Source organism: Mustelus asterias, chromosome 17 (genome assembly GCF_964213995.1).
Source record: "Mustelus asterias chromosome 17, sMusAst1.hap1.1, whole genome shotgun sequence".
NCBI lineage: Eukaryota > Metazoa > Chordata > Chondrichthyes > Carcharhiniformes > Triakidae > Mustelus > Mustelus asterias.
In genome coordinates, this window is record NC_135817.1 from 65,956,654 (window position 1) to 65,982,092 (window position 25,439).

Consider the following 25,439-nt stretch of genomic DNA (forward strand, 5'->3'; position numbering starts at 1 on the left):
CCGAAAGCTAGTGGCTTGTGCTACCAAATAACCCTGTTGGACTTTAACCTGGTGTTGTGAGACTTCTTACTGTGTTTACCCTAGTCCAACGCCGGCATCTCCACATTACGGCTCCAAGTACAGAGTCGCTACCTTCACACACAACTTTAGTCCAAGGAGATAAGGAAGGACATAGATTCCATTAAAGTCACAGCGACTGGGAATCTTCATAGAATCCCTACAGTGCAGGAGGCCATTTGGCCCATCGAGTCTGCACCAACCACAATCCCACCCAGGTCCTATCCCCATAACTCCATGCATTTACTCTAGCTAGTCCCCCTGACACTAAGGGACAATTTAATACGGCCAATCCACCAATGCACATCTTTGGACTGTGGGGGAAAAATCGGAGCACCCGGGGGAAACCCACGCAGACACGGAGAGAACGTGCAAACTCCACACAGGCAGTGATCCGAAGCTGGAATTGGGCCCCTGGCGCTGTGAGGCAGCAGTGCTAACTACTGTGCCACCATGCCGCCCATGAGTGGCACAATCTTGAACAGTACAATCGGTGGTGAATATCAATGAATTACACGACTATTATTAATTGCATGGAAGATCTTGGCGCATTACTGATGGTTTTAAGGGAGATCTCGCGGGTTACCAGAATTACTGTTTTTAGCGAGGGGATTATGTTATGGGACTAGTTATCCAGAAGTCTGGATGAATAATCCAGAGACAAGTCGAAATTCCGAAAGACATGCTGGTTAGGTGCATTGGCCATGCTAAATTTTCCCACAGTGTACCCGAACAGGCGCCGGAGTGTGGCGACGAGGGGATTTTCACAGTAACTTCATTGCAGTGTTAATGTAAGCCTATTAGTGACACTAATAAATAAAGTTAAACAAATTCCATTTTGAATCGCAGGTGGGACATTGAAACCTGGTTAATGAAATAAACTTGGAATGAGTAATGGTGGCCATGAAATTACTGGATTGTCATAAAAACCTATCTGGCTCACAAATGTCCCCTAATAAGATTGGACAGAGTAGATTCAGAAAGAATGTTCCCCATTCTGGGGGGTGTCCAGAACTAGGGGTCATAGTTTGAGGATAAGGGGTAAACCTCTTAGGATTGAGGTGAGGAGAAATGTCTTCACTCAGAGTGGTGAATCTGTGGAATTCAGTATCACGAAAAGTAGGTGAGGCCAAAACATCGTGCGATTTCAAGAAGAAACTTCATAGCTCTTGGGGCTAAAGGGATCAGGGGATAAAGGGGGGGTGGGGGGGGTGGAGGTGGGATCAGGATATTGAATTTAATGATTAGTCATAATCAAAATGAATGGCGGAGCAGGCTCGAAGGGCCAAATGGCCTACTCCTGCTTCTATTTTCTACATTTCAATGTGAGAAAGGAAATCTGTCATCCTTACCTTATCTGGCTTATGCATAATTCGAGTCCTATAGTAATGTAAACTGGACTCTAAAATGGCCTAGTAAGCCATTCAGCTTAAAGTGACAAATCAACTTCAATTAGGGACGCAAACTCCCTTTCATCTTCCATTATACCTCCTTCAACCCTCTGTTTCTCTTCTATGTCTGGTTATGGATGGTCTCCTGGCTCACTGAAACTCTTACAATAACTGTCGCTACCACAAAACCACAAGCAAAAGGACTCGACCACTGGAGAGACAATGTTTACAAGCCAAATGCAGTAATGTTTACAGACACCATGTGACTAACCATCAGTCAGAACACTGCTCAAACTTCCAGGAATGCTTCCAACCACAATTGAGAAACCCACTCAGAATACAACAGCAAATTACTGCGGATGCCAGAACCTGAAACGAAAAGAAAAGATGCTGGAAAATCCCAGCTAATGTTCTGAGTTTGGATGACCCTTCGTCAGAGCCCTACACAGAATATACTTGCGCAACTGGGGGAAACGTTGAACTTTGCGCATGGGCATTTGTCACGCCATTGGTTTTACTCATAGTTACAAGCAGGAGATTCACTTGGGTCCCACCACAGATTAAATCCAGCATGGCGCAAAGGCCTTCTCTTTGTTTTATTAGGATCAAAAGTTAAAAGTGCCAGACAGTGAGTTGCTAAGTTTATATGAAGGCCGTTTATCACCATGGGCCTTCTGCCAAAAAATATGAGCAGGTAAACCTGATTGTGCCCTTAATTTCATGATATCACTGCAAGAGACTTTGCAAAGGAGAAACTGACCAGGATATAAAGCAACATATGGCCAATGCATCTAACCCACGTGGGAGGAAACCGGAACACCTGGAGGAAACCCAAGCAGACACGAGGAGAATGTGCAAACTCCACACAGACAGTGACCCAAGCTGGGAATCGAACCCAGGTCCCTGGAGCTTTGAGGCAGTAGTACGAACCACTGTGTTACTGTGCCGCCCCACATAACCTCCTTATTTTTGTATTCAATTAGCTTTCCTAATTATTAGCTGTCCCTGAACACTAGCCTTTTGTGAATGATGCACTCCAGATCCCTCTACACCCCCTGCAATCTCCTACCATTTTGATAATAGAGTTTTTTACTCTTTCTGCCAAAATGGAAAATTTCATATTTTCCTGACATTATACTCCATTCGTTTGCCCACTCACTTAAACTTATCCATATCTTTTTGTAGCCTCCTTATGCCCTCTTCACAACTTCACTATCTGTGTTATCAGCAAATTTGGCAACTGTAAACAGTTGAGGTCCCAGCAGTGATCCATGCGGCACACAACATGTTACATCTTGACAACTAGAAAAAGACCCATTTATGCCTACCCTCTATTTCCTGTTTAGTCAGCCAATCTTCTGTCCATGCTAATATCTTACTCCCTATACCATGAGCTTTAATTTTCCGCAATAACACCTACCACCCAAGTCAAAGTCTAATTACTTGATTTCACATGTTTCCTGCCCTGGGGGGGGGGGGGGGGGGGGGAGATTAGCAGGGTCGGGGGGGGGGGGATTAGCAGGGTCGGGGGGGGCGGGATTAGCAGGGTAAATATACGGAGTTATGGGAATAGGGCCTGGGTGGGATTGTGGTGGGTGCAGACTCAATGGGCCGAATGGCCTCCTTCTGCACTATCAGGATTCTATGACTGGGAAGATGCTGCATGTAGACTAAAATTGAACGGGAAGGGAAGCTGGCCCTTTGCACCATCTGGCAGCAAGGTATGGGGTGAGGTTACTCAAACATTCCTGCATGTAGAAAGATAAACAACCTAAAATTACTCCTGTGCAATTCAACTTTGTTTAACCTTAAAAGAGTCCAACAAGACAAAATGCTGTGCTCACATCCCAGATCTCTGGAATTAAGTTCTGGACAGGAAACATATCTCCAATTTATAGTCTGGAAATTGAAAATTCTAATCTTGCATGTGGTTGTGATTCTGAACTTCAGCTCAACAGCATATGTTAGCCAATATTACGAAACAAAAAGCTAAAATGCAGTTTGTTTCATCTTAAAAAGTGTTACTAGAATACACCATCTATGGCACTTCAGGATTAGGATACATTACAAGCAGTCGCAACTCCTGAAGTAACATGGACTCGGCACTTCAATATCGGTGTTTTGTTTTATCACTTCTATCCGGTTACTATCTGGTAACAAATTTCATTTATTCATTGTGGATTATTCATTTACTCATTGTGGATTATAGGAGAATCAGGAATTCCTTTAACTAATTGGTAGGAATCATTCATGTAAATTATTTGAACCGGTGACGAGTTTCACCATTAAACAGCAGAATATGTTGAATGCAAGCAAATACAAAGGATCTGACGAAGGGTCATCCTGACCCGAAACGTTGGCTCTATTCTCTCTCCACAGATGCTGAAAGACCTGAGATTTTCCAGCATTTTTCTGTTTTTATTTCAGATTATGGACTATTCTTTTCCTTATATTAACCTATGCAAGATTTCCAACGTTTTGCAGAAATTACTCATTAGAAGGGAAGGAAAGAGAGTGTAAGTACAGTGAGAAGAGTTCCAGATTGCTACACGTGAACTGCAACATAAGCGTACTTGACGGATCAAAAAGCTATTTTTGTTCAACGTACTTAGTCCCGATTTCAAGTCACTCCTTAAGAGCCAGAAACCTGGGTAACGTGAATGTTGGGGCAAAAAAGATGCAATGCGCAAATCACAGATGCTAACCAAAGCAAAAATGAAAACAAACTGTGCACATTCATATGCTGAAATAGAGCAAATTCCTAATTTTGTTCCAACATTACACTTTCCCCACGCTATGACTGATCGCATTGTTCTTACCCACTACAAATATAACGAATGTACGATTCTTCAATATTTAAAAAAAAATACCTCAAATCTATTTTCTCCAATCTACGGCAAATTTACCTGCTGATCTTCTTGTTGCGACTATCTGTTGTGAACATCGCTGTAAAACACAAAGTCACTTTCAGGAACACGAAACTTACGCATCGAAGTCACGATTTTGTTGTTATTCACTCCTTAGTTTCCGGCAGGAAACGCAACCGCATTCGTTTCCCTCCCCAGAAACATCAATCTCCTTTTAACTAAAGGTTCTAAATGTTCAGTGTACTTGCAAATACTCCACTGTTAGTAACATTGATATCAAAATATTGGAAATTCCTTAGTCAGCATTTGAAACTCAAAACAGAATATTCAAACAATTGGTTCTGTCAAAAGTCAACCTCTGACCTCAAACTAAAAAATACTATTGCCCAAGAACCATGTGCACATAGTTAACTTACACATATTTCCTGTTGTTTCAATAAAGGCTGATGATATCTCCCAAGAGAATTTTAAATAAGCAACTCAAAATAGATATTGGAGATATAAGAACATAAGAAATAGGAGCAGGAGTAGGCCATCTAGCCCCTCGAGCCTGCCCCGCCATTCAATAAGATCATGGCTGATCTGAAGTGGATCAGTTCCACTTACCCGCCTGATCCCTATAACCCCTAATTCCCTTACCGATCAGGAATCCATCTATCCGTGATTTAAACATATTCAACGAGGTAGCCTCCACCACTTCAGTGGGCAGAGAATTCCAGAGATTCACCACCCTCTGAGAGAAGAAGTTCCTCCTCAGCTCTGTCCTAAACTGACCCCCCTTTATTTTGAGGCTGTGCCCTCCAGTTCTAGTTTCCTTTCTAAGTGGAAAGAATCTCTCCATCTCTACCCTATCCAGCCCCTTCATTATCTTATAGGTCTCTATAAGATCCCCCCTCAACCTTCTAAATTCCAACGAACACAAACCCAACCTGCTCAGTCTCTCCTCATAATCAACACCCCTCATCTCTGGTATCAACCTGGTGAACCTTCTCTGCACTCCCTTCAAGGCCAATATATCCTTCCGCAAATAAGGGGACCAATACTGCACAGTAAGAAGTTTAACAACACCAGGTTAAAGTCCAACAGGTTTATTTGGTAGCAAAAGCCACACTAGCTTTCGGAGCTCAGCGACTCTGTGCCGTCGTGTGTCGCGAAGGCCGCCTTGGAGAACGCTTACCCGAATATCAGAGGCCGAATGCCCGTGACCGCTGAAGTGCTCCCCAACAGGAAGAGAACAGTCTTGCCTGGTGATTGTCGAGCAGTGTTCATTCATCCGTTGTCGCAGCGTCTGCATAGTTTCCCCAATGTACCATGCCTCAGGACATCCTTTCTTGAAGACGGCGCAGAGTCGCTGAGCAGAAACTGATAGCCAAGTTCCGCACACACGAGGACGGCCTCAACCGGGATATTGGGTTCATGGCACACTATTTGTAACCCCCACAGAGTTTCACTGGCTGTCTTGTCTGGAGACAATACACATCTTTTTAGCCTGTCTTGATGCTCTCTCCACTCACATTGTTTTGTTTCTTAAAGACTTGATTAGTTGTAAGTATTCGCATTCCAACCATTATTCATGTAAATTGAGTCAGTGTCTTTATATGCTCTGTTTGTGAACAGAATTCCCACTCACCTGAAGAAGGGGCTTGCAGCTCCGAAAGCTAGTGTGGCTTTTGCTACCAAATAAACCTGTTGGACTTTAACCTGGTGTTGTTAAACTTCTTACTGTGTTTACCCCAGTCCAACGCCGGCATCTCCACATCATGACTACCAATACTGCACACAGTATTCCAGCTGCGGCCTCACCAATGCCCTGTACAGATGCAGCAAGACATCTCTGCTTTTATATTCTATCCCCCTTGCGATATAGGCCAACATCCCATTTGCCTTCTTGATCACCTGTTGCACCTGCAGACTGGGTTTTTGTGTCTCATGCACAAGACCCCCAGGTCCCTTTGCACAGTAGCATGTTGTAATTTTTTTCCATTTAGATAATAATCCAATTTGCTATTATTTCTTCCAAAGTGAATAACCTCACAGGATTGGAGACACCATATTTAGATATTTAACTTCTGGAACACGGAGGACCTGATTTTACCATTGCGTTGCGCCTGTTTTCGGGTGCAAAAACTTGGTAAAGTCGGGCGTGAGGCGAGTAGCGTGATCCCCGCCCACCTCTGCGCCGGTCTCCCCTTTACAAAGGCCCGAAAATGGCCGCGATCAGGACTGCGGCCGAAACGGGCACAACGGCCATTTAAATGCATTTAATTTGACTTAATGGGCTGCATGCCCATTACTGGCACTTCCCCCTTCACCACCGCATTTGCCCATCCAGAATCGGCGTGAAACAGACATGCCTACAAAAGTCTGATTCAGGCGCTCCAGTTAGTGAGGAGGTAAGTGCCCCGCTGCCACTCTGCCTGAGATCTGTGAGGGGGAAGGGGGGGGTCCACTGCCACTCTGCCTATGATCAGTGGGCGGGGGGGGGGGGGGGGGGGAGTGAGTGGGAGGGGACCACGATCGATCTGGGTCGTGGGGGGATAAGGGGGTCAGTAATGTTGTGGGGGTGGGGCTACGTCTGGGGGGAGGGGGGGGGGCATTATCCGGCCCAGGAGTGATGTGGCAGCGGAACCGCATTCTATCTTTTTTTTTCTGCACATGCGCAGTTGGAGGCGCCAAATCGGAGCTGCAGGATTTTGGATGCGTTAAGCTCCGCCCACAGGCTTGTGCAGCGCGATTCGGATTTGCTGATATCTTTGGGGGCGCTCGAGAACGGGTCTAAAAGTCAGATCTGAAACACTCCCAGTTTCAAGTCCGCCCAGCACTTAGAATCAAAATGGTAAAATAGGGCCCTGAATCACACATCTTCAAAAGGGAGATGGATGATAAAACAGGGATGGAGTGTATTACAGTAAGAAACTGGAGGGGAGGTATTTATGGACATGCACCTGTAGTGCAGGACTGCAGACCAAATGCTGGAATGTGTGATTCAGCTGGGTGGCTCATTTCTTTGACCAGCGCAAACACAATGAGCCAAATGGCCTCTTTCTGTGGCATGAAATTTCTAGGATTATATGGGGACAATCTTACTGGCTCATCGTGCCGGTCGATTGGCGTGGCGAGCCAGTAAGATTGCGAGAAAGGCAAAACAATGTTTGTGCGCCTAGTTTCTCACCTCGTGCAATAGTACCAGCACTGCGCAGGCAGCGCAAGGCTGATTATAATATTTAAATCAGAATTTAAATATTATTAGTGAGCCCAGGACAGAATCGGCCTGGCTCACTTGCCTTAACACTTGCTGGTGAAGGTCCTCACCGGCAAGGAATCACGTATGGTCCCCAGCAACGGGAACCAGACGTGATGGCCTCGCTGGTGGGACTGGAGGCCATCGAGGCCCCGCGAGTGGTCGGGGGCACAGGCGGACAGTGCCCCTTGAGCAATGCCAGCCTGGCACTGCTCACTGGGCACCCTAGCACTGTCCACCGGGCAGTGCTAAAGGAGCTGGTCCATGATGGGTATATGGCCCAAGGGAAGAGGTGGGGCCAAGATGTGGCAGGGCATAAGGGGAGGTGAGCGGCGGGGAGCTGCACACTCTGCAATTGGCGATTGGCTAGGGTGGCGATCAACTGGGGTGGGGGGGGGTGGTTAACAGATGACTGACAGACCTCTCTGTTCTGTTGCACAGAACAAGAGATCTGCGCATGCACGATAGTACCCTCCAGTGTAACTAGCCGACTTTCCAGTGAGAATAGACACTGTCCACTCCCTCGACCAGCAGAAATCAGATCGAACATCATTTTTTTTGCACTAAGCGCCATAAGATTTCATTTGTGGTCTCACCAAAAAATGGATCTGAAACTCTCCATTTTTATGCTCGTTCAGCACTTAGAACCTTTTGGTAAGATCACCCCAAAACCCCAAAAGCTTTACTTCTCAAAGTTAAGGAGAAGATAAAATTAATAATGTTGAGCAAGATTGCGTGTGTGTGTGTGTGTGTGTGTGTGTGTGTGTGTGTGTGTGTGTGTTTATCTGTCGGTGTTTGGAGAGTGGGGGTAAAAGAGAGAAAGGGTGTGTGTGTGTGTGAAGACAGGGAGGGGAGTTGGCTCTATTCTCACTAAAACACCAGAAAAAGACCTGGTTACATCTCTAAGACATCGAACAGAGAAATCAACAGATGATTAGAGATAAACAAGTTCTCTCTGGACAGAAGAACTGTTGTTTCTGGAACTAACACAAAATATTCCCCAATGAGTCAGGTCATTCAGTCCATTTTGATTAATTAGCCCTGAGCATCGCCTAATGTTATAACATTGTGACATTTAAATATTTCTTAAATGGGGTAACACTGTGACACAGTGGTTAGCACTGCTGCCTCACAGCACCAGGGACCCAAGTTCGATTCCTGGCTTGGGTCACTGTCTGTGTGGAGTTTGCACATTCTCCCCCTGTCTGCGTGTGTTTCCTCCGGGTGCTCCGGTTTCCTCCCACCGTCTGAAAGACGTGCTGGTTAGGTGCATTGACCGAAACAGGCGCCGGAGTGTGGTGACTAGGGGAATTTCACAGTAACTTCATTGCAATGCAAGCCTTACTTGTGACTAATAAATAAACTTCAACTTTAAATGATTCCAGGGTTTATCTCCAACTACATTCCTGATATCACTCCTAAAAGTACCATTCTCCAGTTTGAAACCATGTCCCTATATGTACTCCTGCAGTTTAAGGAAATATTCAGAGTTACTTTTTTCCTAGAGCAATCTTAACTACCTGCACAGGATCATCCCTCAGTGATCTTCTTTCCAATTGGAAAAGCCAAGTTGCTTCGATCTTTTTCTCATAACTCAATCCCAATACTGAAGACCACCATTATTACTCCTGCATGGTGTGCTCCTAGCACTCCAAAATCTCCCATTTCTTGGGAGATTTCCATTCAGTTCAGTCCAGAGTTGATCAGGCAGTCCAAACTTTGATCATTCCTCTGACTTACATTTCCACCATTTTGGTTTTATAGTTCAAAATCACTTTTTGTTGAATGGTGCTCTGCATTGGTTGGAAATAGTAAGTCGTCTCACAGCACCAGGTTAAAGTCCAACAGGTTTATTTGGTAGCACGAGCTTTTGGAGCATTGCCCCTTCATCAGGTGAGTCACCTGATGAAGGAGCAGCGCTCCGAAAGCTCGTGCTACCAAATAAACCTGTTGGACTTTAACCTGGTGCTGTGAGACGACTTACTGTGCCTATCCCAGTCCAATGTTGGCAACTCCACATCTTGGTTGGAAATGTCAAACATATGAAGACCCTTTCTTCTCTTTCTGCTTCACCTTTGCTATTTTGCTAAATTGCCTCTTAGTGTCCTGGGATGCATAGGTTGAAAGGATTTGCAGGGCAAATATGTGGGGTTACGGGAATAGGGCCTGGGTGGGATTGTTGTCGGTGCAGACTCAATGGGCCAAATGGCCTCCTTCTGCACTGTAGGGATTCTATGATAAAAGTAAAAAACTTTATTTATTAGTCACAAGTTACATTAACACTGCAATGAAGCTACTGTGAAATTCCCCTAGTCGCCACAGTCCAGCACCTGTTTGGGTCAATGCCCCTAACCAGCACGTCTTTCAGAATTTCGGAGGAAACCGGAGCTCCCGGAGGAAACTCACGCTGACACAGGGAGAACGTGCAAACTCCAAACGGACAGTGACCCAAGCCGGGAATCAAACCCGGGTCCCTGGCGCTGTGAAGCAGCAGTGCTAATCACTGTGCTATCATGCCGCCGGTCCCCCCCCCCCCCCAGTCCAAAGATGATTGCAACACCTTTCATATTGCACACCTTTTCTCTTGTTTTATTTTTAAGTGCAGCAGTTAATGCTTGGCTGTTTCAAATTTTATCTGCCTATTGTTCTGCACACTTGCCCAACTTCTGCATTTCCTGTGTTGTCTCCTCCATTTCCATAACATTTGGTTATCATCTACAAACATTACCACTTGCACCCATGTTATTCCTGCAAACTTAAATCAGTAACGCTTTGGTTTCTTTTCACCGACCCCATCCACAACCTTCTTGTTGTTTCCTATACAGCACCAGGAACCCGGGTTCAATTCCGGCCTCAGGTCACTGTCTGTGTGGAGTTTGCATATTCTCCCCATGTCTGCGTGGGTTTCCTCCGAGTGCTCTGGTTCCCCCCCAACTACCCCAGTCCAAAAATGTGCAGGTTAGGTGGATCGATCGGCCATGCTAAATTGCCCCTTAGTGTCCTAGGCTCTGTAGGTAAGGTGGATTAGAAGTTACAGGGATTGGATGGGGTTGGGAGTGTGGGCATGGGTAAGATTCTGAGTTTAAGTTAAAGTTTATTTATTAGTCACGAGTAGGCTTACATTAACACGACAATGATGTCACTGTGAAAATCCTCTAGTCGCCACACTCTGGCGTCTGATCGGGTACACTGAGGGAGAATTTAGCATGGCCAATCCATCTAACCAGCACGTCTTTCGGGCTGTGTGAGGAAACTGGAGCACCTGGAGGAAACCCATGCTGCCACGGGGAGACGTGCAGACTCCGCACAGACAGTGACCCAAGCCGGGAATCAAACCCGGATCTCTGATGCTGTGAGGCAGCAGTGCTAATCACTGTGTTGCACAGATGCACTGGGGTAAATGGCCTCCTTATGCACTGTAGAGATCCTATGATTCCCTTCAACCAGTTTCTTATCCATTCTGAGGTTTACTCCGAATCTCCACAGCTTAGATCTCACACGAAAGGCTATGAACTTGGTCAAAAGCCTTTCCAATATTGATGCGCAGAACATCGTCACGTTTTCCCAGTCCATTTGGGCTATCAAAGGCTGAACTGGGCAAGGCAGGCTTTTCACCTTCTGAATCCATGTGCCGTTATGTACACCTACTCCTCAAATGTACTTGATAATCCATTCCATTGCATACTTAGAACAGAAACAAGGCTACTGTGGCTGTGTGGGTTACGTCACACCTTTTGAACAAAGGCACATTAGCCTCTTTACTGATTATGTGATACTTTGCCAGTGTCAAATAACTCCCTTATAATTATCAGTGCTTTCCAAATCTCTTCCTAATCTCCATCTGCATGGAATTAAATATCACAATGCCTGGGAATTTATTTAAAATCCAATTATCCTGTCCAGGAAGGCAATGGCTTTACTTGGGATATTTTTGTTTAAAGGCGACATGTTGCACCCACCTGGACAAGTAGTAATTTAGAATATTTACTATTTTAGCATCGCCCTCAGCTTCAAGCTCATGTGCAGCTTTTATAGGTTTCACCTTTGGTCACCTCTTGCTACTGTGCTACTGAAAGATGGCACAGTGGTTAGCACTGCTGCCTCACAGCACTAGGGACCCAGGTTCGATTCCAGCCTTGGGTGACTGTCCGCGTGGAGTCTGCACATTCTCCCTACGTCTGCATGGGTTTCTTCCAAGTGCTCCGGTTTCCTCCCACACTCCAAAGATGTGCCGGTTAGGCGGATTGGCCATGGTAAATTGCCCCTTAGTGTCCAAAGAAATGTGTGGGGTTACAGGGATAGGGCAGGGTAAGACGTTGTGTCAGAGAGTCGGTGCAAGTTCGATGGGCCAATTGGCCACCTTCTGCACTATAGGGATGGTCTGAATGGTTTGCTGTTATGCTTGACCTCAACAATGGGTTTCTTTCCGAAGTATCGAACTTGTCTTCTACTGATATATTAAACAATGCCCCAAATATTTTTGGATGTTATTTCCTGCAATTTTTCCTTTTAGGAACATGCTCCTGGTTGGGTGTTTGCTAGTTCTAATTTCTATGTTAACTTCACTGTGTAGCAGCCGCTGTACTATAACTAAATTTCCTCTTTTTTGCGGTTTTTAAGAAACATTACAAAAACTAGATCACAATAAGCATTGGTTCTTAAGTCTTCCTTGACACACTGTCTCAAGAAACACAGTCATGAAATATATTTACCAGCTCTGTCAAATATTCCCATTTCCTCATCTGTCCTTCCTATTTCTTCATAACGCAAAATGATCTTCCTTTTTATGGCGGTTTGTAGCATACCTCCAACGTCAGCATGGATTTCTGAAAGCAACACTGATGCATATTCAATAGCTCATTTGGTCTTTCTTTCCCCCTCTATGCTCCGGGTGCATAGATTTTGCAGTGCAAAATGTGTTCTGATATTTATCTAATTTATGGTGTTCCTATCAGAACCAAAATAGAGGTTCAACAACATTAAAAACAAGATCAAAGCGAAGCAAATATCTAGATCTCGATGTGTTCTAAACCACTGATAGCTTCAGAATCTTTAAAAGAAAATAGCATGAGAATTGGAGAGTGTTCTGGGGGATAGGGGAAAGAGAGAGAGAGAGACCACAATTGCCTTAATTAATGCTGTTGCAGCAAAGGAGATTCTGAAGAAAAAGGAGAATTTTGAAAATTCCTGTGGATTGAATGCAATAAGAATTTCCTCTGTCATTTGGAAGTCGTTGCATTAAAATTTGGCTATATTTTAGACTCAGAGATATGCCATAGATAAGGTAATTTAAACAACAATCTATTTAGCCCTTACACCCCACTTGTTTCATTTTAACACAACACAGTGTTGGAAAGTTTGGAATAAAGTGAAAAGTAAAGAATTGGTTAAAAAAGGAACTGATAAGGATTTAGCTGCACTGAGGATGTGAAATGCTTGGGAGCATGGTGAAACACATGTTGTTAAACAAAGTGGAGACTAGCAGTGTCTCACAGATCATAGTCAAGCCCAGTTGCAAAGCCGAGCTCTCTCAGAGAATCAAGCTGGTTGCAGAAAAGAAAGCAGAAGAAGTCTGCCTGTGTGAGACCTCAAGTTCTTCTCTGAACTATAAGAAAGCCAACCTATGGGTCCTGTGCGGTAATTATTTGCTGGACTTAGCTCAGTGGTAAAACCGATGGGATGTTGTTTTGGAGAAGGTGCATTCTCGGAGTTTAGGAAAGTGGGGCGGCACGGTGGCACAGTGGTTAGCACTGCTGCCTCACAGCGCCAGGGGCCCGGGTTCAATTCCAGCCTCGGGTCACTATCTGTGTGGAGCTTGCACATTCTCCCCGTGTCTGTGTGCATTTCCTCCGGGTGCTCCGGTTTCCTCCCATATTCCAAAGAGGTGTGGGGCAGGTTGATTGGCCATACTAAATTGTCCCTTAGTGTCAGGATGATTAGCCGGGTAATATGTGGAGTTAAGGGGACAAGGCCTGGGTGGGATTGTTGTCGGTGCAGGCTCGAATCCCCCACTGTCAACATCCTTGGGGTTACCATTGACCAGAAACTCAACTGGACTCACCACATAAACACAGTGGCTACAAGAGCAGGTCAGGATTCAGTGATGGTTACAACCATTGAATGTCAAGGGGAGGCGGTTAGAGTGTCTCTGGTGAGTGGAAAGCAGAAGCAAATAAAATCAAATAATCCTTTGGCTTCTTGTTGTTTCCGCAGCTGGAAAATGGAAGAAATGTTATGCATTTGAATTCATTTGGGATTGCTTTGAAAATAGTCAAGTAACTAACCTCCTGACTCCCCAAAACCTGTCCACCATCTACAGGGCACAAGTCAGGACTGTGACGGAATACTCTCCACTTGCCTGGATGGCTGTAGCTCCAACAACACTCAAGAAGCTTGACACCATTCAGGACAAAGCAGCCCGCTTGATTGGCACCACATCTACAAACATTCGATCCCTGCACCACTGACGCTCAGTAGCAGCAGTGTGTACTATCTACAAGATGCACTGCAGCAATTCACCAAAGATCTTTAGGCAGCACCTTCCAAACCCATGACCACTTCCATCGAGAAGGACAAGGGCAGCAGATACATGGCAACACCAACACCTGCAAGTTCCCCTCCAAGCCACTCACCATCCTGACTTGGAAACAGATCACCGTTCCTTCGCAGTCGCTGGGTCAAAATCCTGGAATTCCCTCCCTAACGGCATTGTGGGTCAACCCACAGAACATGAACTGCAGCGATTCAAGAAGGCAGCTCAGCACCACCTTCTCAAGGGCAACTAGGGACGGGCAATAAATGCTGGCCAGCCAGCGACGCCAATGTCCCACGAATGAATAAAAAAAAATCATTGATGCCAATAGTTGGTTTTATAATTATATCCCAATCCCTAGCAAATATCTGCTATGTTCCTGCAAAAGCTTTAAACAAAATATGGAAGATTGTTTGTGATATTCCTCATGGTATGCTAGTGAAAACATGTGCAGTAGCAGCATCTTTGTCAGGGCAGCAGGCGCACCCAGGTTTTTGCCTAAATGATTCAGGGGATCAGGGGTTATGGGGAAAAGAAAAATAATCAGCCAAGATTGAATGGTGGAGCAGACCCAATGGGCCGAGTGGCTTAATTCTGCTTCTATGGTCTATGGTTGATACTGCCACAGGCCAAAACCCAGTATGGCTCCAAGAAACTTCTAAGTCATGGGAGCAGGCGTATCCCTGGCCACAGCACTGACCCACTGGCTAAACTATGTGAGAGTACCTGACTAGTAATGGGGATGTCTACCCTCAAGTGCCTGAAATCTCCAGTGGTAGAGCCAACGGCCGCCAACATGCGACTCTGATGGCAGTGAAGGAACAAGAATAAAGTTAAGGCAGATGGTAGAGAGGGCCATAATCAGCCATGCTTTATGCAGAGTGGTGCTCAACTGACAATCATCGCTCTGTCTCTCTCTGAGATGGATGCATAAAGCCAAGATGACATGAATGGTTTGCCACTGACTAGGACCCCCAAGATTGGTGGAACCCTAAATGCAACTGTGCACGGAACAACAGAAAAGTAAATGATAGCAGCTGTCAAAACAACTGGGACAGCCACAGGCCCCTGAACATAGAAATCTGGAAGGTTAGAAAAATGTACCAACCTGGGCAGCTCAAGCAGGTCTAGAAGGAATGCTAAAGACGCAACATAAATGTGCTCAGTATGGCACAGACTAGATGGCCAGGAACAGACAACTAAACATAATAGAGGTCTGGAACCGGTATTACTCTGGTGGGGATGACCATTAATTTGTTGTGGGATTTCTGGTGTCCCCAAAGCCACGAAGCGCCATCACGCACGAACGGTACAGAAACATCATTGATTATATTTTGTTGAGAATGCATTGATTAGAGAGGCTTTTTTAGTTTATTTATTCATGTCACAAGTAGGCTTACAGCAACACGGCAATGAAGTTACTATGGAAACCCCCTAGTCACCACATTCTGACTGAGGGAGAATTTAGCATGGCCAATGCTCCTAACCAGCACGTCTTTTGGACTGTGGATGGAAACCGGGACACCCGAAGGAAACGCACATGGACACGGGGAGAACGTGCAGACTCCACACAAACAGTGACCCAAGCCGGGAATCGAACCCAGATCCCTGGTGCTGTGAAGCAGCAGCGCTAACCACTGTGCCACCGCGAGAGGCTTGGGTCTGACCATCAGCTTGTATGGATCAAGGGTAAGAGCATGTGCCCTTAGACAAATGTATTAATGGCACATAAAAAAAGTGTCCATCTATTTCAAATACTAATTCATTAAGATTTTAAATGCAAGCTACATACCCAGTTTAAGGTATTGTTCCATTGTCTTTCAATGTTACAAATATTTTCTCAAAATCTCCAATTTATTTTTTAATGAAGTTTCAACATGCTATTATAAATCCTCAATTGTCCCTACCATGTACAACAGTGGCAAAAACAGAAACAAAAATTATCTGTGCAAGCATCTTTTGGAACAATGAGCAGTACAATTAATAAAGAAGAAAGTAGATGGGGTTAGCACAGTAACGTTGTAAAATGCAAACGCTTAAAGCTGGAGCTGTATTTCAATGATATTCCCATTACTCCTATTCTAATGGATGACAGCAAACCCATTTGTTTAATTAGCCCAAGCCCTTTCAAAACTGCAAAGGTAGGTCGCATTCTTCTTCTACTATTCTCAACTAATTTCAAATCTGGTAACAAACACTCCAAAGATGTGCGGGTTAGGTTGATTGGCCATGCTAAATTGCCCCTTAGTCACAGTAAGAAGTCTCACAACACCAGGTTAAAGTCCAACAGGTTTATTTGGTGGCACGAACTTTCGGAGCGCTGCTCCTTCATCAGGTGAGTGGGAGTTGGGTTCACGAACAGGGCATATATAGACACAAACTCAATTACAAGATAATGGTTGGAATGTGAATTCCCATTATCTTGTAATTTAGTTTGTGTCTATATATGCCCTGTTTGTGAACCCAAACTCACCCCAGTCCAACGCCAGCATCTCACATCATGGCCCCTTAGTCAGGGGGATTAGCAGGGTGAATACGTGGGGTTACGGGATAGGACGTGGGTGGGATTGTTGTCAATGCAGGCTTGATGGGCTGAATGAATCCCTACAATGCAGAAGGTGGCCAATGAAATATTGAGTTATATAAAATACAGATTAATGTTTGAGTTTGAGTCTCAATGTCATCAAGTCACATTCATCCCCCCTGCAATGAAAATTACTTATAGTTAAAATCAGCACACATTCAATTATTAATACTACATCTTACTAGCACATAATTGGGCAGGGCAGAAAGGAAGGAGGAGAGGGAAGGGATTGGCGACAGGGACATATGTGATGGTAGAAGTGATGTTTATGGAGAATGCACTGCTGCTGGAATCATTGTTATTGTTTGTAAACGATTTCATTACAAATTCCATTAAAAAATAAAAGCAAATTATTGCGGATGCTGGAATCTGAAACCAAAAGAGAAAATCTCAGCAGGTCTGGCAGCATCTCTAAGGAGAGAAAAGAGCTGACGTTTCAAGTCCAGATGACCCTTTGTCAAAGGTCAAAACAGATCAAACTCCATCTGTAGTCTCGTGGCTTTACAACAAAGTTTCCATCATTCAACTAATTGTGGGGATCTGGGTATCATTCAAAGCCTTCTCTCCCTGGGAGTTGTAATATTAACCAGTTTCTGAGAATAAGGAGAATCTGGCATCAATATTAAAGTACCTTTAATGTCATGAAGTTTTTTTAAAAAACACTCCTGATAGAAATAGAATCCTACAGTGCAGAAGGAGACCATTCAGTCCATCGAGTCTGCACCAACCACAATCCCACCCAGGCCCTATCCCCATAAATTTACCCTAGCTAGTTCCCCCTGACACTAAGAGGTAATTTAGCGTGGCCAATCCACCTAACCCGCACATCTTTGTACTGTAGGAGGGAATCAGAGCACCCGATACCCACGCAGACATGGGGAGATCGTGCAAACTCCACACAGACAGTGATTCAAGGCTGGAATCGAACCCAGGCCCGACGTTGTGAGGCAGCAGTGCTAATCACTGTGCCTGCATGCAGCCCAAATGAAAGGAATATACGTACAAAACTGCACTCAATCAAATGGAAAGTAAATATTTGTGGTGCAACTTCCAAAAGCCAACAGTTGATGGCTGTACAAATTTGGAACAATTGTTTTCGCCTTTTAAAATAGTTACTTGGTTTACCAGGTCACAGGAAGCACGTCAAACATAAATTTCAAACGTTATTAGATTTTCTAAATAAACAGGTCTGTAAATACCTATCATTTGCTTTTTGATCCAAAATATTGATAAGATGACTGTTAATTATCCATAGTTTTTTGATGATTAAATTTTCACATCGCGCTTCCTAGATAGAGTCCTATTTGTTTAACCTATCCAGAGAACCAAGGGCATTCTCCTTGTTCCAGCACAAGGGCAGGTTTTCAAGCCGTATTGTCCGCTCTCTGCCTCATTAATGATGCAGAAACCGGAAACACGTCGGGTAACAGGTAGGCAGCCTCTGATTCACCTGCCCCACCGTGACCTCAGCAGTTTTTTCCTCTGTCCGCGCCATATTTAAACCGCAGCCCCACACCATCTTCTCAATGTCACCAGGCCAGGAGAGCCCCAGAGAGAAAGTGGCCACTAAAAAGGCAAAAACAGTGCGGCTCTGAGGTTCAGTGCCATTTTGCTGGGCCACCTGCTGAACGCTGTGGAGGCCCACCGGGATGTCCTCTATTCCAATAATGGTTGGAGGTCCACCAGTGTCACCCACTCCAGCTTGGGCAGTGGTGTCCTTGGCAACCAGCACAACGCGGCACAGAAAACGTCTGTAATCCATTGCAGAAAGAGGGTGAATGATCAGATCTGTTCCAGCAGGGCAAGTTAACCAACTCATAACTCTCAACTCACATTCACAAGCCCATCAGGCATCCCATACTCCAAAGGAATGTCTCCCTCTCACACACACCGCTGCACCTCCATCGGGGCTCATATCCTATGTCGATCATGTCCTTCCCCCACCCACTGCTCCACCACCACCCTCACAAGGCAGGCATCCTTAGCATATGTCCTGCTCACAATCTCTTGATTGGTCTTCATGCAGGACAAGCTTGACATATGAAGGAGAGGTCCCAGTCCTGCATAATGTCTTCAGTTGCCTTGACTCCCCTTGGCAATGTGAGATCCCTGTGGAGTGTGAGATGCCTGATGGGCTTGTGAATGTGAGTTGAGAGTTATGAGTTGGTTAACTTGCCCTGCTGGAACAGATCTGATCATTCACCCTCTTTCTGCACTGGATTACAGACCTTTTAGTTACACTATTGCGGTGACACATTGCATTGTCACCATTTTCGCAGCTGGATCTCCTCGAGGAGCTTTGTCAGACTAAGGTTACGAGGGCACTAAGGATTGTAGAGCTGCTCCTGTCTCTACTGGGCTTCCGTGGTAACTGGAACATTGCTGAGATGTTACAAGAGGCAGTCTATTACCTCATGTACGCAGTTGTGCATTGACGCTTGTGCAAGATCCCGCACAAGTCCCAAGTGGAGCCTTGGAAGTGGCCACTCGCTTGGACACTCAGTGTGGCAGTGGCTTTTAGAGCCACTGGCAATGGATTCCCTCCTAGTCCCCATGGCACCAATTCCTGGAGTTTGTGGAAAATGAGAGTCACCAGATCCCTGGACATGCGGAGGCACCGGTGATATTGTCTCTTGCTCTATACCGTATGCTGTGCTCACACTCAAAACAAATATTTTGAACTAAAAAAATTTACAAGTACTATTTGAATTTCGATCATGGTAAAGAGATATGTCGTGCCCATTTCATCCAATATAAAAACATATAAACAACTGGGTGTCGTGAATGTTCCTCTTCTTAATACAAGGTCCTGTAGAATTAAGAGCCTCTCTCAGAATAACCTTCAGCACTAATCCAGGTGGGGCAATGCACCTCAAGAATTTCTATCAATCACATGCTGAAGAGCAATAGTTTTCAAACTTTTGAGGCACTCCCACAGACCCTTGTGTCAGCTACTCAAAAACATTGCTAAAAAGCATACAACAGAAAACATGGGCAGATCAGAGAAAGAAAAAGAAACGAGAATGAACAATTGTCCCTGTGCTGGATTGATGGCTCAAATGGCAGTATCCTGATGATCCCAGCATCTTATCTGAATATCTCTGGATCAAAAGGATCAATGCCCTTAATGTTCTTTCAAGACAAGGTAGATGCAGGGAGGATGGTGGGGGGGTGGGGGGGGGGGGGGGAGAGAGTCCAGAACTAGGGGTCACATTTTGAGGATTCGGGATAGACCATTTAGGACGGAGGTGAGGAGACATTTCTTCACCCAAAGAGTGGTGAGCCTGTGGAATTCATTACCACAGGAAGTAGTTAATGCCAAAACATTGAATGTATTCAAGAGGCAGCTGGATATAGCACTTGGGGCGATGGGATCAAAGGTTATGGGGAGAAAGTAGGATTAGGCTATTGAGTTGGACGATCAGCCATGATTGTGGTGAATGGCGGAGCAGGCTCGAAGGGCCAAATGGCCGCCTCCTGTTCCTATCTGCTACGTTTCTAAGAACAGTCCGAATACGATAAAAACCCATAGTTGCAAGCACTTTTAATGTTTTGTGGAAGGAGACGATATTGCCAAACTAAAAAGAATCCAAAATCTTCGAGCAGATCTTGAGCAGTTATACTTTACTGCCACTTAACTGAAAGCAAGGACACAAGTCATGCCAATAGATGATGCAATATGATCTTAAAAGGCAGGGACAGGTAGCACGAGCATTTTTTCTGGCATTCGTCTGCTAAGGTATTTAGAGAATGCTAAAAGAATGATGGTTACACCTATGAATATTGACCTTTGTCATTAATTAATTTGGCATTGGTGGTTTCTAGATAACACTGTAGTTCAACGCTGAATTCTATGACCATAACACACCGAAAATAGAAACTAAATGCTGGTGCCGTAAATTACTTGTTGCTTTTTTAAGATTGTTAACACCTGTGAAAAGCCTCTGGAACCTTCCTGTCCCACTGCCTATTGATTACATACAGTTATGTCTGTCCACCAGGTGCTGGTTTACGATTTAGAATCTAACATAAATTATGCCAAGTCATTCCAACCCTACATTCAGTCTTGGATTATTGATCAGTAATTGTAGGTAAGCACTCTGCAATGTCATCCGATTTGAAAACCACATTGAAATAATCCATGACAAATGATGGAATCAAAATAACACTAATTATTTTGGTGGTTAGGCACATTAACCCGAACAGGCGCCGGACTGTGGCGACTAGGGAAATTTCACAGTAGCTTCATTGCAGTGTTAATGTAAGCCTTACTTGTGACTAATAAATACATAAACTTTTTACTTTAATTAGGAGCGACACGGTGGCTCGCACTGTCTCCTCACATCAGCAGGGGCCCGGGTTCAATTCCCGGCTTGGGTCACTGTCTGTGATGAGTCTACACGTTCTCCCTGCGTCTGCATGGGTTTCCTCCAGGTGCTCCGGTTTCCTCCCACAGTCTGAAAGACATGCTGGTTAGGTGCATTTCCATGCTAAATTCTCCTTCAGTGTACCCAAACAAGCACCAGAGTGTGGCGACTATTAGGGGACTTTCACAGCAACTTCACTGCGGTGTTAATGTAAGTCTACTTGTGACACTAATTTAAAACAAACTAAAAATTTGATTTGCATCGATAAAGTGCCTTGAGGTATATACTAAGATGTTTTACAGTTGTGCAGTCAGACAAATAATTGACAAGTAAACTATGGAGGAGATATTAGGACAGATGAAAAAAGTGGGTTTTTAACACCTGTGGGTTTTTTAAACTGCTGGCTCCAAGTGGAGAGGATCTCCAAGAAGATCGTGCATATCGACACAGACATCAAGTTTCTACAATGGTATTTGCTACCAAATAAACCTGTTGGACTTTAACCTGGTGTTGTGAGACTTCTTACTGTTTTTAAAACAATACAAGGCCAGAATTAGAAGTCAGCAGTTTTCTGAGTGTTGCAAGGCTGGAAGACGTTACAGATCAAATGATCTGAAACCTTATCTCAACTTAAGCCATCAAATTCACTTTCCCTGATATGCAGGTCTCCTGGGAATCATGTGACACTTAAAGACCGATTTCTACAATAGCCTCAAACAAATTTTGTAACAGGAATATATAGAACCACAGGAAACCACAAAGCAAGGCTAAAGCTTAAGGATAGCATTTCAGGGTGGCTTGAAGTGGTTCCTCAGGGTTCAATATGAGGCTACCTCTCGGCACTGCATATAGCAGTAATAAAAGCAAATTACTGCAGATGCTGGAATCTGAAACCAAAAGAGAGAAAATGCTGGAAAATTCTTAGCAGGTCTGGCAGCATCTGTAAGGAGAGAAAAGAGCTGACGTTTCGAGTCCAAATGACCCTTTGTCAAAGCTAAAAGGCATAGAAAGTGGGAGATATTTATACTGCAGGGAATGAAAGATGAGTCATTGCCACCGGGTGATGGACCGCACACTTTTGAGGAGAATCTATCTACAGTTCTCCTTTTTCCTCAACTGTGGATTCCCACCTACAGTTGTTAACAGGGTCCTCAATAGCGTGCAGTCCATCTCCCGCGCCAGGACCCTCACCCCCTCCCCTCCCTCCCAGAACAAGGATAGAGTCCCCTTTGTTCTCGCATTTTACCCGACCAGCCTCCGCATGCAAAGCATAATCCTCCACCATTTTTGCCAACTCCAGTGTGATGCCACCACCAAACACATCCTCCCTTCACTCCCTCTGTCAGCATTCCAGAGACTGTTCCCTCCGGGATAACCTAGTCCACTCCTCCACTATACCCAACACCTCTCCCGTCACTCATGGTACCTTCCCATGCAATTGCAAAAGGTGTAATACCTGCCCCTTTACCTCTTCCATGCTCACCATCCAAGGTCCAAAACACTCATTCCAGGTTAAGCAGTGTTTCACTTGCACCTTTTTCAATTTGGTGGATTGCATTCGCTGCTCCCAATGTGGTCTCCTCTGTATCGGAGAGACCAAGCGTAGACTGGGTGATCGCTTTGCTGAACACCTCCAGTCTGTGTGCAGTCAGGACCCTGACCTTGCTTGCCATTTTAACACACGATCCTGCTTCCATGCCCACATGTCTGTCCTTGGCCTGCTGCAATGTTCCAGTGAAGCTCAACGCAAACTGGAGGAACAGCATCTCATCTTCTGGCTAGGTACTTTACAGCCTTCCAGTCTCAACATCGTATTCAACAACTTCAGGTGATCAGCAGTACCCCACCTTGAACCCTTTATTTCCACTTTATTTAATTTTTTTTACTGTTCTCTATCTTTTGTTTCTTTATGGTCTTTCTTAATTTTTCTTCCCCCCCTAACTCTTTCCCCCTACTTTATTCCCCCTTTCCTTACCTTTTCTCCCCCTTTTCTAAATTTTACCTCTCTCCCATCCATCCCACCCCTCCCCCCACATCTCCATCTGTCACAGTTTACCCTCTGATTTTAGTTTCTCTGCCGTTTGGCCATTCACACCCTTTATTCTCTCTATGAACTGCCATTAGCAGTCTTTTCCCCTGGTTTCTGTGGCTATGACTCATCTTTCAATCCCTCACCCTGCAGTATAAATATCTCTCACTTTCTATGCCTTTTAGCTTTGACAAAGGGTCACGGGGACTCAAAACGTCAGCTCTTTTCTCTCCTTACAGATGCTGCCAGACCTGCTGAGATTTTCCAGCATTTTCTCTTTTGGTGGCGTATAGCAGTAATTTGGCCATAGACAATGAACAAATGGGCATGAACATTTTCAAGTGATAGCAAAACAGGATGCATCAAGAAATTCTTTAGAAGACCACAGGAAACTGCGATAGTATATTGGTGAGACGGGGAAATGGGCAAAAAGGGTGGCAACTGGAATTTAATGCAATTAATTTCCGGTCGCCTATGCACGCCATTACTAAGACGACCTATTTCCACCTCTGTAATATCACGCGACTTGTCTCTGTCTCAGCTGATCTGTGGCTGAACCCCTCATGTCTTTGTTATCTCTGGACTTGACGAGAGGTAACATGTTGATTCCAACGTGCTTTTGTCTGATCTCCCACATTTTACCCTCCATAAACTTGAGGTCATCCAAAACTCTGCTGCCCGTGTCTTAACTCCCACCCAAGTCCCATTCATCTATCACTCTCGCTGACGTACATTGGCTCCTAATCATGCAACATCAAAGTTTTGATTTTAAAATTCTCCATTCGAATCCCTCCATGGCCTCACCCGCTCCCCTGCCGGTATCTTATGACCTTGCCCGCCCGAGGCCAACAGAGAATGCTGTTCTGCGAGCCTCGCCCGCCCCAATTCTGGGGTGGGCGAGGCAGTAAAATTCCGGCACCCATCTCTAATCTCTTCCAACCCAACAGGGCTTCCAACCATCTGCGCTCCTCAAATTTTGGCCTATTGATTTTTAATCTTCGGTGGTTGTGCCTTTATTTTCTTTTATAATGCTAATGTGAAGCGCCTTGAGATGTTATATTACATTAAAGGTACAAGATAAATACGTTTGTTGATGAGCATTTTTTCTTTGCTTAACAAAACGTAACAGCAGTAAATGTCCTCAGGATAGAAGTAAGTTTACTGATGTGGAAAAGCAAAGAGACTGGAAACTGCAGGTTCACTGGAATTAAAGATAGTATCTCAGGTTGATAATGCTGTTAACAATAGGTGAGGCGGCACGGTGGCACAGTGGTTAGCACTGTTGCCTCACAGTGCCAGGGACACGGGTTCCATTCCCGGCTTGGTTCGCTGTCTGTGCGGAGTCTGCACGTTCTCCCAGTGTCTGCGTGGATTTCCTCCGGGTGCTCCGGTTTCCTCCCACAATCCAAAAGATGTGCTGGTTCGGTGCAATGGCCATGCTAAATTCTCCCTCAGTGTACCCGAACAGGTGCCCGAGTGTGACGACTAGGGGATTTTCACAGTAACTTCATTGCAGTGTTAATGTAAACGTACTTGTGACTAATAAATAAACTTTAAAAACGTTGACAGGGTGATACAATAGCGAATGCAATTCTGTCCATTCATGGAATTGCAGACTTGTCACTGTGCTGGAGGAAGCCACTTGGTCCATTGTGTCTGCACCAGCTCCAAGTAATCAACTCGATAGGCTGAATGGCCTCCTTCTGCACTGTAGGGATTCTAATTACTTAGTGCCATTTGCCCAACTTCTGCCTGTAACCCTATATGCTATTCCTTTTCAGATAACAGTCCAATTTCCTTTTGAATGCTTCGATTGGAGCTGTCTCCACCACACTGGCAGGGAGTGCATTATAGACCTTAACTACTCGCTGCCTGAAAAAGTAGCTTTTCATCATTTATACTTTTGTTACTATTTTAAATCTGTGCCCTCTTGTTCGCGATACTTTTATAAGTGGGAACAGTTTCTCCTGATCTACTCTATCCAGACCCATCATGATTTTGATTACCTCTATCAAAGCTTCTTTCAGCCTTCTGTCCCCCCCTCCTCCCCAAGGAAAACAATCCCTACTGAAGTTTTGCATCCAAGGAACCATTTTGTGAATCTTTTCTGCACTCACAACTAGACACAGTACATCAACGGAACCCAAACTGCGATCTTATACAAGTTCAACACAACCACCTCGCTCTTGTGCATTATGCTACAATTAATAGAACCGAGGATATTGTACACTTTATTAACCAGTCTCTCAAACTGTCCTGCCACTTTCAAGTAAGAAAATTAAAAGTAGAGCTATTTCTACAAATGAGTGACTTGCAGGTATATGATCAGCCAAGACTACATGGAACACAAGATTTAAGATGAAATTGGTGC

The 25,439-nt window shown here is 44.8% G+C and overlaps 1 protein-coding gene across 2 annotated transcripts in view; it reads right to left on the minus strand.

Moving 5' to 3' along the window:
- The window catches only part of traf3ip2l (TRAF3 interacting protein 2-like), a 63,631-nt gene that overhangs the window by 29,987 nt on the left and 8,205 nt on the right, over positions 1-25,439 (minus strand). Inside the window, exon 2 of one of the 2 annotated variants that reach the window (XM_078232865.1) lies at positions 4,355-4,394. The exons of the other annotated variant lie outside the window; for it this stretch is intronic. Coding sequence (XP_078088991.1) covers positions 4,355-4,392 — 38 coding nt within the window. The 5' untranslated portion in view covers positions 4,393-4,394. The remainder of the gene's footprint in view (positions 1-4,354; positions 4,395-25,439) is intronic. 2 annotated transcript variants of the gene reach the window in all.